The sequence below is a fragment of the Dendropsophus ebraccatus genome, chromosome 11 (assembly GCF_027789765.1).
Source record: "Dendropsophus ebraccatus isolate aDenEbr1 chromosome 11, aDenEbr1.pat, whole genome shotgun sequence".
NCBI classification, from domain to species: domain Eukaryota; kingdom Metazoa; phylum Chordata; class Amphibia; order Anura; family Hylidae; genus Dendropsophus; species Dendropsophus ebraccatus.
Window position 1 is genome coordinate 59,403,274 of NC_091464.1, and position 13,677 is coordinate 59,416,950.

Genomic DNA, 13,677 nt, shown 5'->3' on the forward strand with positions numbered 1-13,677 from the left:
ACTTCTCGGTCGGTTACAGGCTGTACGGTAGGGACGGGCTGCATCTCAATGGGGAGGGTGCAGCCGTGCTGGGGGAGAAGATGGCTAAGAGGTTGGAGGAGTGTTTAAACTAGGGCCCGGGGGGGAGGGCAACAACAATATAGTGAGTAAAGACAGAGTAGATGGAGAGCTGGGCCTAGATTATGGAACTGGGGGTGGAGCGGCGGGAGGGGTTAGAACAGTCACTAGTGACAAGAGGAAAGGGAATATGGACAAATATATTAAATGTATGTATACTAATGCTCGAAGCCTCACTAATAAAGCTGAGGAATTAGAACTCATAATGGTTGAAGAGAAATATGATATAGTGGGGATAAGCGAGACATGGCTGGATGAGAGTTATGACTGGGCTGTTAATATCCTGGGTTATAGTCTATTCAGAAATGACCGTAAAAATAAGAAAGGGGGAGGGGTCTGTCTATATGTTAAATCATGCCTTAAGCCTATTCTGCGGGAGGATATATGTGATGATAATGTGGAGTCTCTTTGGGTAGAAATAAGGGGAGGGACGAAGAATAATAAAATTCTTATAGGAGTGAGTTATAAACCTCCAAGTATAGTGGAAAAATCAGAAAATCTTCTTATAAGACAAATAGATGCGGCAGCGAAGCAGGGGGAAGTCATTATTATGGGGGAATTTAACTACCCAAATATAAACTGGAAAGCAGAAACCTGCAGCTCCAGGAAGGGAAGCGTGTTTTTGGAAATAGTAAAAGATAATTACCTTTCCCAACTAGTAGAGGAACCAACAAGAGGGGGGGCCCTTCTGGACCTGATCTTAACCAATAGGCCCGACAGAATATCAAAAATAGAGGTGGGGGGTCACCTAGGTAATAGTGACCATAACATAGTAAGTTTTCAATTATCCTTCAATAAAATTATTAGTAGAGGGGCTACAAAAACATTAAATTTCAGGAAGGCTAATTTCCAAAAACTAAGAGAGGACCTTGGGAACATAGACTGGGACAATGCCTTCAGAAATAAAAGTACACAAGAGAAATGGGACATATTTAAGAGCATCCTGGGTAAATCGTGTGAACTACACATACCATATGGGAATAAACGTAGTAGAAATAAGAGAAATCCAATGTGGTTAACTTCAGCTGTAAGGGGTGCAATAAATGATAAGAAACAAGCATTCAGACAACTAAAACAAGAAGGTAGTGGGGAAGCATTGAGCAACTATAGACTGAAGAATAGAATGTGTAAAACGCAAATAAAAGAAGCAAAAATAGCAACAGAAAGAAGGATAGCCACAGAAAGTAAAACAAATCCCAAAATGTTCTTCACTTATATAAATAACAAAAGACTTAAAACCGAAAATGTTGGTCCCCTCAAAAATAATCTGGGTGTAATGGTGGAGGGGGAAGAGGAAAAGGCCAATCTACTAAATACATTCTTCTCTACGGTATTCACAGAGGAGAATCCCATAACAGACGACATGACTAGGGATAATGTTAATCCTCCCATAAATCTCACCTGCCTAACACAACAAGAAGTGGGGAAACGCCTTAAAAACATTAAAATCCATAAGTCACCGGGCCCAGAAGGTATCCATCCTAGAGTTTTGCAAGAATTAAATACTGTGTTGGACAGACCGTTATTCCTAATATTTAAAGATTCTATTACGACAGGGATTGTTCCACAGGACTGGCGCATAGCTAATGTGGTACCGATATTCAAGAAGGGGTCAAGGAGTGATCCTGGAAACTACAGGCCCGTAAGTCTAACATCTATAGTAGGTAAAGTATTTGAGGGGATTGTAAGAGATGCTATACTAGAGTATCTTAATGAAAATAATCTTATGACGCAGCACCAGCATGGATTTATGAGGGATCGGTCCTGTCAGACTAATCTGATCGGCTTCTATGAAGAGGTAAGTTATAGACTGGACCTGGGGGAGGCTGTGGATGTTGTGTATCTGGACTTTTCAAAGGCATTTGATACTGTGCCGCATGAAAGGTTGGTCTACAAAATGAGGATGCTGGGACTCGGGGAAAACGTATGCAAATGGGTAAGTAACTGGTTGTGTGATAGAAAACAGAGGGTGGTCATTGATGGAAAATATTCAGATTGGGTTTTAGTTACTAGTGGGGTACCACAGGGGTCAGTGTTGGGTCCACTTCTTTTTAATATTTTTATTAATGATCTTGTAGAGGGGCTACAGAGTAGAATCTCCATTTTTGCAGATGATACTAAACTGGGTAAAGTAATCAGTACAGAGGAGGATAATATCATATTACAGAGGGATTTGGAGAAGCTAGATGCTTGGGCGGAGAAATGGCAAATGAAGTTTAATGTGGATAAATGTAAGGTTATGCATTTGGGCCATAGAAATAATAAGTACAGTTATGTGCTAAATAATAAAACACTGGGTAAAAGTACTTCCGAAAAGGACCTGGGGGTATTGGTGGACAGTAAACTCAACTTTAGTGATCAGTGCCAGGCAGCAGCTGCCAAGGCTAATAAAATAATGGGGTGCATCAAAAGAGGTATAGATGCTAAAGATGAGAACATAGTTTTGCCTCTTTATAAATCACTGGTCAGACCACATATGGAATACTGTGTACAGTTTTGGGCACCGGTATATAAGAAGGACATAGGTGAACTGGAGCGGGTGCAGAGGAGGGCAACAAAGGTCATTAAGGGAATGGGTGGGTTACAGTACCAAGACAGGTTATCAAGCTTGGGGTTATTTACGCTAGAAAAAAGACGTCTTAGGGGCGATCTGATCACAATGTACAAATATATGAATGGACAGTACAGAGATCTTTGTAGTGGTCTTTTTACTCCTAGGTCTGTAACAATGACAAGGGGGCATCCTCTACGTCTAGAGGAAAGAAGATTTCATCATCAGCATCGACGCGGGTTCTTTACTGTGCGAGTGGTAAGACTGTGGAACTCTCTGCCACATGATGTTGTCATGGCTGATTCATTAAATAAGTTCAAGGGAGGACTTGATACTTTTCTTGAACAATATAATATAACAAGTTATGGGCATTAGATTTCTGGTGATACGTTGATCCGGGTATTGTTCTGGTTGCCATTGCAGTCGGGGGGGGGGGGGGGGAGGGGGGGGGAGGGGGGGAGTTTCTCCATGTGGTGGGGCGGTTGTCTTCTGCCCCATAGGGGTTTTTCGCCTTCCTAGATCAACACAGTAGGATTCTCCTAGGTTGAACCTGATGGACTCTTGTCTTCTTTCAACCTTATTTACTATGTTACTATGTTACTATGTTACAACCAAAAACAACCAAATTACTCTGATCAAAAGTTTACATACCCCAGTTCCTAATACCGTGTATTGCCCCCTGTAGCATCAATGACAGTTTGAAGTCTTTTGTGGTAGTGGTGGATGAGGGTCTTTATTTTCACAGATGGTAAAGCTTTTGGCAAAAGTCTCCAGTTTCTGTAAATTTTTGGGCTGTCTTGTATGAACTGCAGCCTCGAGATCTTCGCAGAGTGGCTCAGTGATATTGAGATCAGGAGACTAAGATGGCCACTCTAGTACATTCACTTTGTTCTGCTGTAGCCAATAACAGGTTGACTTAACCTTGTGTTTTGGATCATTGTCATGCTTTAATGTCTGTCTTTCAACTTTAACCAAGTTTCCTGTGCCTTTGTACAGTAGCTCACACATTCCAAAAACTTTAGCAATCCGACCCGGTGCTTTACAATAGGAATGGTGTTCCTTTTATCATAGGCCTTATTGACACCTCTCCAAATGTAAAGTTTTTGGTTGTAGACAAAAAGTTTGATTATGGTCCCATCACTCCAAATGACCTTGTTCCAGAAGTTTTCAGGCTTGTCTCTGTGCTGTTTGGGGTATTGTAGGTAAAATACTTTTTGGCATTTGGGCAGGCTTTTGGCGACTCGACTATGCAGCCCATTTTTCTTCAAGTGCCTCCTTATTGTGCATCTAGAAACAGCCACACTGCTGTTTTTCAATGTTCTGTATTTAAGCTAATGTTATTTGTGTGTTTTTTTTCTGCATCCTAAACAAGTTTCCTGGCAGCTGTGGTCGAAGTTTTTGTTGGCCTAAATGAGTGGGGTTTGGTTTTTACAGAGCCCCTGATTTTCTATTAGTTTATCAGAGTTTGAATACTGCTGACATTATCAATTCCTTGGATATCAGAACAAAGTGAAGGTTCAGGAGTGGCCATCTCAGTCTCCTGACTTCAATATCATTGAGCCACTGTGGGGAGATCTCAAGCGCGGTGCAGAAATGCATTACTTCTCTACCGATAACATACCAAAACCTGTAGTAACCCAACACTACGCTGAAGCAATAAAAACTGCCCCCAGTAGTTAATTACCCAACACCACAGTGCAGAAACATTATACCAAGGCCAATAATAATACTATAGAAGGGACAAATAATACTGTCACCACAACCTAACCAAATATTTCCTCTGCCTAATTATTGAATACCACCATATTGTTATTGAATAACCCCCATATAGTTACAACAGTATGGGGGTAAACACAGTGCAGTTACATCCAGTGACTCACCAGTGATGTCTTCACTGGTCAGAGTCTTCCTCTTTTCTTTTGTTTTCTTTTCCATCCAGCCCAGATTTTCATAATGATTTCTTTCATCCACAACTTTTCTACACTGGGTCTTTTGGACAAACATTTAAGGTTCTGCATTTTTCCAGCACCATCCTCACTTTTTCCCCATGTAAAGTGTAAATGTAAATACTAATAAAGCCATTCTTAGTATGTAGGTGTCCCCAGTAAGTAGATAAGTGCCCCTTAGCCTTAGTGAGTTAAGAGTTGATTCCCAGTAAGTGTAGAGCTGCCCTCAGTAGGCAGAGCTACTGACCAGTAGGTATAGTTGCCCTTGAGTAACTAGAGCTGCCCCCAAATAGGTACTGCCTCAGTAGGTGAAGCTGTTCCCCAGCAAGTATAGTTGCCTCTAGTATAGTTGTCTTCAATAGATATGTCTTCCCCAGTAGGTATAGTTCCACCTAGTTTCACTTATTTAATGAATCAGCCATGATAACATCATGTGGCAGAGAGTTCCATAGTCTCACTGCTCTACAGTAAAGAATCCTCGTCTGTACTGGTGGTGAAACCTTCTTTCCTCTAGACGCAGAGGATGCCCCCTCGTCATGGTTACAGACCTAGGAGTAAAAAGATCACTACAAAGATCTCTGTACTGTCATTCATATATTTGTACATTGTGATCACATCTCCCCTAAGACATCTTTTTTCTAGCGTAAATAACCCCAAGCTTGATAATAACCTGTCTTGGTACTGTAACCCACCCATTCCCTCAATGATCTTAGTTGGATGACTCTTCCCCCAGCTGCAGTTTAGCTGTGTCCTTCTTATATATCGGTGCCCAAAACTGTACACAGTATTTCATGTGTGGTCTGACCAGTGATTTATAAAGAGGCAAAACTATGTTCATCTTTAGCCTCTTTTGATGCGTCCCATTATTCTACTAGCCTTGGCAGCTGCTGCCTGGCACTGATCATAAAGTTGAGTTTACTGTCCACCAATACCCCCAGGTCCTTTTTAGAAGCAGTTTTACCCAGTGTTTTATTATTTATCACAAACCTGTACTTATTATTTCTACAGCCTAAATGCATGACCTTACATTTTTCCACATTAAACTAAATTTCCCTTTTTTCGCCCAAGCCTCCAGCTTCTCCAAATTCTTTTATAATATGATATTATCCTCCTCTGTGCTGATTACTTTACCCAGTTTAGTATCATCTGCAAAAATGGAGATTCTACTCTGTAGCGCCTCTACAAGGTCATTAATAAAAATATTAATATTAAAAAAAAAACTGTGATTGTCACTATTATAAGGGGGAGTGTGATTGTCAATATTATAGGGGGCACTGTGGCTGTCACTATTATAGGGGGGCAATGCGATGGTCACTATTATAGGGGGCGCTATGGCTGTTTCTGTTATTGAGTTGACCCTATAACTGTCAGGGCCAGTTCACACTGAGTAAATTCAGCGGAGAGCTCCGCCGCGGAATCCCGCCTGCCTCAGTGTCAAAGTGGAAATTCAACACAGGCCCTCTTAGTTAAAAGGGAATACTGTGTTTATCGCTGTTATGGAGGCCCAGGGGTAGTCACTGTGGACACATTGGGGGACATTTATCAAGACGTATGTACTCGTAAGCCAGTCTCAAATGAAGCCCTGCCCCCTATTTCCGCTCCGGATTTACTAAGAGGCGCACACCTCTTAGAACAGCCAGCTGGCCCTGTGCCTGGCGCAGGCATTACACAACAATCTATACCTTCTCAGGAGCGGTGGGGGTGCAGGAGGAGGCCACACCCCTTCTCTGCCTCGCCGTGTTTCCCCTCCCCCACCCGTCAGGTGACTAGGGGATAGGGCTGGCGTACGCCATGGAAAAGGAGAGAAGCTGCCCATTTTCTGTGGTGTACATCAGGAGCGAATATTAACAAATGCTTCGCTATGGCCTCATAACAACCAAACACAGCTCAGCTTTCATTTTTCCAAGACAATTTGAGCAATTAAAAGCTGAGTTAAGATTGGTGGTTATCGTAAAATCAGACAGATTGGCTCTTAGTTTTAGAAATTCTGGGCATATAAACAGAAATTATAGGGTGGAGGTCAGAACAGTTCTTGTTCGCAGTGCTCGCCTCCCACATGCACAGGGAAAGTGCATATGGTAAGTGTATGTATAGACCCCATTACCCAATAGAGACAAAATAATTTGGGCCATATGGTACAATATAACCGCCCTATACCTGCTGAACCTTACATCTACCGTATCAGAGATGAGGAAAATTTTCTGGATCTGTCTTCCAACAGTCACTAGTGATTTTCTTGCCGTACAGTCCTTTATTTTCTGTGTTTTTGTTCTTGGGGATTAGATGCTGGAAGTCACATTGATAGAAGGGGAAGGATTAATGGCCAGGGCCACCTGCTAATGAGGGCTCCAGCCTGAGACAATATGGAGGCTATATTTAGCCTGTGTGTATGGAGAGGAGCGATTACCAGCCTAGGCCCCGTTACCGCGGCAACCATCTCTTGTGGCTTGGAAATCCTGAAGAGTATATTGATCATCCATAATGATGTAGAGAGAGTGTGAGAGTGGGGGTTATCACAGGCTGACAGCGGGGATCTCGCTTGGGGGCGCACGCCATAGACAAACATAGTGTCCCTTATGTAAAGGAAATGTCGAATACACGGCGGGTGGAGTAATACTCAGGGTGTGTGGACTACATAGTGTACAATGACCTCTCACCACACAGCACCTAACACACTAAAGGACTATCTATCTATCTATCTATCTATCTATCTATCACTATGTGCAGTATATACATGTACTAGGTACAGTATATGATTTGGTACATGTAGACTGTACATGTATTATATCCTATCCATCTATCTATCTATCTATCTATCTATCTATCTATCTATCTATCTACCAACAAAACACAGTTATCACTGAACTCAAGGAGAACAGTGAAAAAAATTTCCAATGAAGTACTCAATCAAGAGTCTCCACTGATGCCCCCCAAAATTTAAATATGCAAAACAGGAGTCCGTGGAGCCTCGGTTGCGAGTCTCAAAACACAGGATAGCCAGATATCTCTAGCCTGTTGCCATGGGGTGCCTCCATGATAGGGAGAGCACCACACCACCCTGACAAATAGCCCTTTAAGTCCCACTCGGTTGCGAGTATTGGAACATAAATAGGGAAACACCAGGGTGGCCCCTTTATGTCAATGTCTAACTCAAGGTGCGAGCATTGCGATCATGACAAGGGCTTGCCAAGGCAGGCTTCCATCCACAGACAGCCGTTTCGGGGTTTTTGCCCCTCGTCAGTGTGGAGTAGGATTCTGGCTAGTAGGGGCAATAGCAAATCAGAGACTCTTGATTGAGTACTTCATTGGAATTTTTTTCACTGTTCTCCTTGAGTTCAGTGATAACTGTGTTTTGTTGGTCGATTTGCTATTGCCCCTACTAGCCAGAATCCTACTCCACACTGACGAGGGGCAAAAACCCCGAAACGGCTGTCTGTGGATGGAAGGCACCCCATGGCAACAGGCTAGAGATATCTGGCTATCCCGTGTTTTGAGACTCGCAACAGAGGCTCCACGGACTCCTGTTTTGCATATCTATCTATCTATCTATCTATCTATCTTAAACCTTCCACCTATCTAGTGCCAAATAACCTCCACATCATGGCTGGCTACTTATACTGTATCTACCAAAATATCACCATGTATTGACCATTTAGTGGTAGATAGCAGCAGTTCACTGGCCTTGTAGACTATATGATATAAATGATAAAAATGATGAAATGATGAAAGTGCATATACATCCAGTGATCGCAGGGGACGTCTTCTCTGATTGGAGTCATTCACTTTTCCTCCTCTCCTTCCTCCAGCTAAGACCTCCATAAAGAGATATGACCCCACTTATTGTACCATAGGGTAAATGTGCGCTCCTTAGGCTACATGCACACAGAGCAAAAGTGGGGAAATTCCCCATGTCCATTCTTCAGCGTGGAAAGAGAAGGCGTGCAGGCCTCCCATAGTCATTATGACAAAGAGGTTGGCGGCATTCCGCAGCGGAATACCGCCACTTTTGCTCTGTGTGCACGTAGCCTTAATGTCCCACACAGTAGCCTAAGTTCCCCTAACAGTAATAGTGAGCCCACACACTTGGTATTGGGACACTTTATCCAGTATCAATGCCTCCACTGTGTCCCCCACTTAGTTTTGATGCCCCCCTGTGACCCCTACTTAGTATTAGTGGACTTAGTAATAATGATCCAACTGTGTCCCCTACTTTGTACCCCAATACCCCAACTTTCCCACTTAGTATCAAAGCCAACCCTAATGTAGCATAAAGGGTTATTCCACCCAAGAACTAAAAAATGAAATGCTCCCAAACCTAGCTGGTCTTAATCACCAAGTCCCACCAGAGTATTTTGAGCCATATCCAGTCTTTCTAGCTGCCGCCATTCCTCAGTTACAAGTTTTTCTAAAAGCCGGGAAACTACATCCTCAGCATGCATTGCACCTCAGAGCCAAACTGCCAAGTATTCGCCTCATCGTGTAGTATCTGCCCATCGCTGGCTCAATCTGCTTCTGTTTACACTGTAAAAAAAAAAAAAAAAAAAGAAAGTATATCTATCTAGAGATAAGGATAGATGAAAAAACTGTGTTTCCTTTTCCCTATACTGCTCAGGAGGATGTCACTGTTTTGTTATACCCCCTCTCTTTGTTAGGTGCTCACTGAGTAGTGTGATAACAGTGGTGGGCAGGGTTATAGATCAAGTGTTTCAGCTTGCCTGGCAACAGAAGAGACAGATCATGTGACTTTGGTCTCAGAAGGGAGGGGGAGGACAGAGGATTGTAGACCAGGAAGTGGACCAGGTGAGGATTTTCTGCAGCTTAAAGCGACTCTGTATCCACAATCTGACCCCCCCAAACCGCTTGTACCTTCGGATAGCTCCTTTTTTTCCAAGATCTGTCAAGTGGTCCGTTCAGCAGGTGATGCAGTTATTGTCCTTAAAAAATACTTTTAAACTTGAAGCCCGTGCCAAACGGGAGTATCTGTGCCCTATCTTTGCACCACCCTTCCATCCCTCCTCCCCATCCTCTTCATCATTAGCAATGCCACTGAAACATTTTCTCCATGCTGAACATTGCACAGGTCCTTAACGATCCAGCCCAAGTGCCAGGCGGCCACAGGTTGGGAATAGGAGACATCCTGCCTGGAGCATTCCTAATGATGAAGAAGGTGGGGAGGAGGGACGGAGGGGTGGTGCAAAGTTAGGGCACAGATACTCCCTTTTGGCACGGGGCTTCAAGTTTAAAAGTATTTTTTAGGACAATTACTGCATCCCCTGCCGAACGGACTGCAGGACAGATCTTGTATTAAAAGCAGCTATCCGAAGGTACAAGTGGTTTGGGGGGGTCAGATTGTGGGTACAGAGTCGCTTTAAGGGTGTGAGTCAGGATGTGCTGAAAACGCCCCAATTCATGTAATAGAAACCTATTACAAAATACAAAGACTATGGGTAGGAATTCAACAGGGTTACATTTTCTTAAATGGAGTACCCCTTTAAAAGAACAACTTCTGGCAAGACCAAAAACCTGCTGCAGACAGTGGGGTGTGGGAAGATAAAAAAGAATGTATTCATACCCGTCTCCCCGCAGTGCCACATCACAAGAGCCCTAACCGCGGCTGGGCTTCATTTTCTCTCGGCTTCCTGCTACGTCACAACCCAGTGGGAAGAGCCTGCTCAGCCAGTCATTGACTGTAATGGTATCCCACCCCAGTCACTGACTGGCTGAGCAAACATTCAATGATCTGGGTCGTGATGTTGCAGGAGAAGATGATCCAGGGGCTCCAGAATTGGTAAGGCAATGCTGCAGGGGCACGAGGATGAGTAAGTATACTTTATTATGTTTCTTCACCTGCCTGCCTGCAGCAAAGTTTTTGTTTTAGCCAGACTTCTCCTTCAATATTAAAAGAAAAAAAAACTTAATACTCCCCTAGCCAGTTCCCACAGTGAATAGAAACAACAGTTTCCTGCTCAGCTGTTGCATTCAACTTCATCTGCAGGGAAATTTTACAAGAGGAAATGAAAGCAACACTTTTATGCTTCACTCCACTCCAGAGATGGAACAAAATCTTAATTACCCCATCTATAAAATAAAATAACTATAATGTATACTCGATCATGAAGTATGAATTATGCACATTCTATTATTCAGCTGGTTATGTACTGTGCAGGGGATGAGAGTACATGTGAGAAGGTCACTATCTCATCTTATTCATTTATGTCTTTTCTTCCTTATGAATCTACTTGACCCTGACTAAGGCGTGCTGTCTATATAGTGTAATAATGGAAAAAAGGATGATTTACCTTCTGCGACATATTGATGTAGCAGAGCTGAGTGTCTATTAAAGCAGCTTGTTGGAATTACCCAATGTATTAGCTCTGCTACACCTGAATATACAGTAATCCACACATTATTATATCTGAAATTGGTTTTTGTTTTTTTGTTTAGATGGAACCCCCAAAATAAATTCTGCTTTCAGTGAAAAAGTGGTGAGCGCTGGAGAGTCTGTGTCCCTGATGTGTAATGTAAAAGGCACCCCTCTACCAACCATCACCTGGACGCTGGACGACGAGCCCATTATCAAGAACGGCCACCACCGAATCAGCCAGCTCATCACCTCAGACGGCAACGTTGTCAGCTATCTGAACATCACCAATGCGGGTGTGCGGGATGGGGGAGTCTACCGCTGCACTGCCAATAATTCTGCGGGAGTCGTCCTGTACCAGGCTCGAATAAACGTAAGAGGTGCTTGTCAAATCAGCTCCTCAAAAACCAAAATTACAATAAATTCATTAATGAAATCAATAAAGGCAATATGTTTTTGCAGTACTTTCAAAATTCTGCTGGTTTCCCCTGGAAACAGTCAAAAATTTTGCTCCACCCTGTTGTCAAACAGGATTGCTTTGCTGAGCTCTGACTGTGTCACCTGAGCTCAAACAATGCATTGCTGTGGTAACAGGCTGCCAGCTGAATTTTGAATTTCATATAACTTAAGAGATGTAAAGTCTCATAATTAGAAAAAAAATGCTTGATGTTTTTTGTCTGTATAAAAAATAGTTGGTGTATAAGCTATTCTAGAAGTTATTCAGCTATATCAGAAATCTTACTTCTTCCCCTGACTTTGTGGGTAGCAGTTCAGCAAATAAAGTAAGGAGCACATATTAGGGAGTATGTCCGTATGATCTAACTACGCAAAGCTTGTTTGTAGTCTGTTACTATGGAGACACACAGATCTAAATAGAAGCTGTAGTATAAAACAGTAGATTTTTAACCAAGTTTGCATTGAAGAATTAAAACTTATAATGTTATCATATACAATGGTCCTCAACATTATGTTTTTACCTTTTTCTGCTAGAATCATATAGTGCTCCCTTATGTCTTTTTTTTTTAGGGCCGGCAAGTATTCGACCAATGAAAAATATCACAGCAATAGCCGGGAGAGACACGTACATTCACTGCCGTGTGATTGGTTACCCCTATTATTCCATAAAGTGGTACAAGAACTCCAACCTCATCCCATTCAACCATCGCCAGGTCGCTTTTGAGAACAACGGGACTTTAAAGCTCTCGGATGTGCAGAAGGACGTGGATGAAGGGGAATACACGTGTAATGTTCTCGTCCAGCCGCAGCTCTCCACAAGTCAGAGCGTTTATGTCACTGTGAAAGGTAAGGGGAGTGATTTTTGAGGGGTAAAGGTCCTTATAAATGGTCACGATATGGGGCCATCTATGGAAGCAAACGAGTGCTGATCAGGGATGGTTTGAGCAGTCATTTAAGTATATTGCTGTTGGCCACACATTCCGTTTATACAGAGAGATGTGTGGTCAATAGCGATATATTTTAGTGGGGCAGCATGAAAGATGTAATCATCCAATGATGGGATGATTTCTGCTTCTTGGCTGATCACTAATGCAGGCCAATTATCAGCCAGAGGAGTGTTTCTAGCAATGTTTATTGCCAATAATCGGCCCATGTAAAAGGCCCATAAGAGCTCTGGGTTTCTTGTTGATGAACCCACCCATATAGGTGTAAGTTCCCAAGCTCAGATGCCAAGTCCAGGTTCATGTGAACAGAGACAGCAGAGTCATAGTGGACATTATCTCTGTCCCCTTTAAACAACCTAAGCCCCAACAATGCTAGTTAACTGTGCATCATCTCGGGTCTACAGGTAGCCAGACAATAGTCTGTTCTCTGCTCATGTTACCTGTCCGTGCAACGAGAATCCATCTACTTCTATACAGGGGGCCTGCAATGCACCGGACAATGTTCTTTTCTGGACAGTGTAATACTAGGGTGGGCTAATTCCCCTCTTCAAAATAATTCTTTTTTTTATTCTTTTTTTTATTTTGTCTGCTTATGAAGATTGTAAAAATTACATTCTAGCCAGAGCCATTGAAGTCCATGGAGCTTCAACTATGATGATTAATAGTTGTCAGCGAACTTGACAAACGTTTAAGTTTGTCTGGACTAGAACACTTGGCATTTAACTCCTGGTGCCTGGACAAGTTAGATGCTGCTGTAGGGAGCCCTGAAAAAACATGGATACAACCATAGCCATATTCATGTTTTCTTGGCAGACCTAGGGCTGCATTCATATTCTCCAGCCACCGGAACTCAATTGGTGAACGTTTTGGCTAGACTAACCTAAACGTTTGGCAAGTTCACTCATCACTAATAATTAAAAGAGAAGCCCGGCAAAATCTTTTATTAAAGTATTGCATTTCCCCCCAAAAGTTATACAAATCCCCAATATACACTTATTACGGGAAATGCACATAAAGTGCTTTTTTTCCTGCACTTACTACTGCATGAAGGCCTCACTTCCTGGATAACATGGTGATGTCACTTCCTGGATAAAATGTTGATGACTCCCAGAGCTGTGCGGGCTGTGGCTGCTGGAGAGGATGATGGCAGAGGGCACTGAGGGACACAGGGCACTGGACGGACACTGAGCATCCCTTTGCCATGATCCTCTCCAGCAGCCAAAGCCCGCACAGCTCTGGGAGTTGGGTCTTGACATCACCATTTTATCCAGGAAGTGGAAGCCTTGATGTAGTAGTAAGTCT

General features: G+C 42.9%; 1 protein-coding gene across 5 annotated transcripts in view; it reads left to right on the forward strand.

The window, feature by feature from the left end:
* The window catches only part of DSCAM (DS cell adhesion molecule), a 312,819-nt gene that overhangs the window by 138,236 nt on the left and 160,906 nt on the right, over positions 1-13,677 (forward strand). For all 5 annotated transcript variants that reach the window (XM_069945870.1, XM_069945869.1, XM_069945874.1 and 2 more), the window contains 2 exons: positions 11,059-11,355; positions 12,002-12,277. In XM_069945870.1, coding sequence (XP_069801971.1) covers positions 11,059-11,355; positions 12,002-12,277 — 573 coding nt within the window. The remainder of the gene's footprint in view (positions 1-11,058; positions 11,356-12,001; positions 12,278-13,677) is intronic.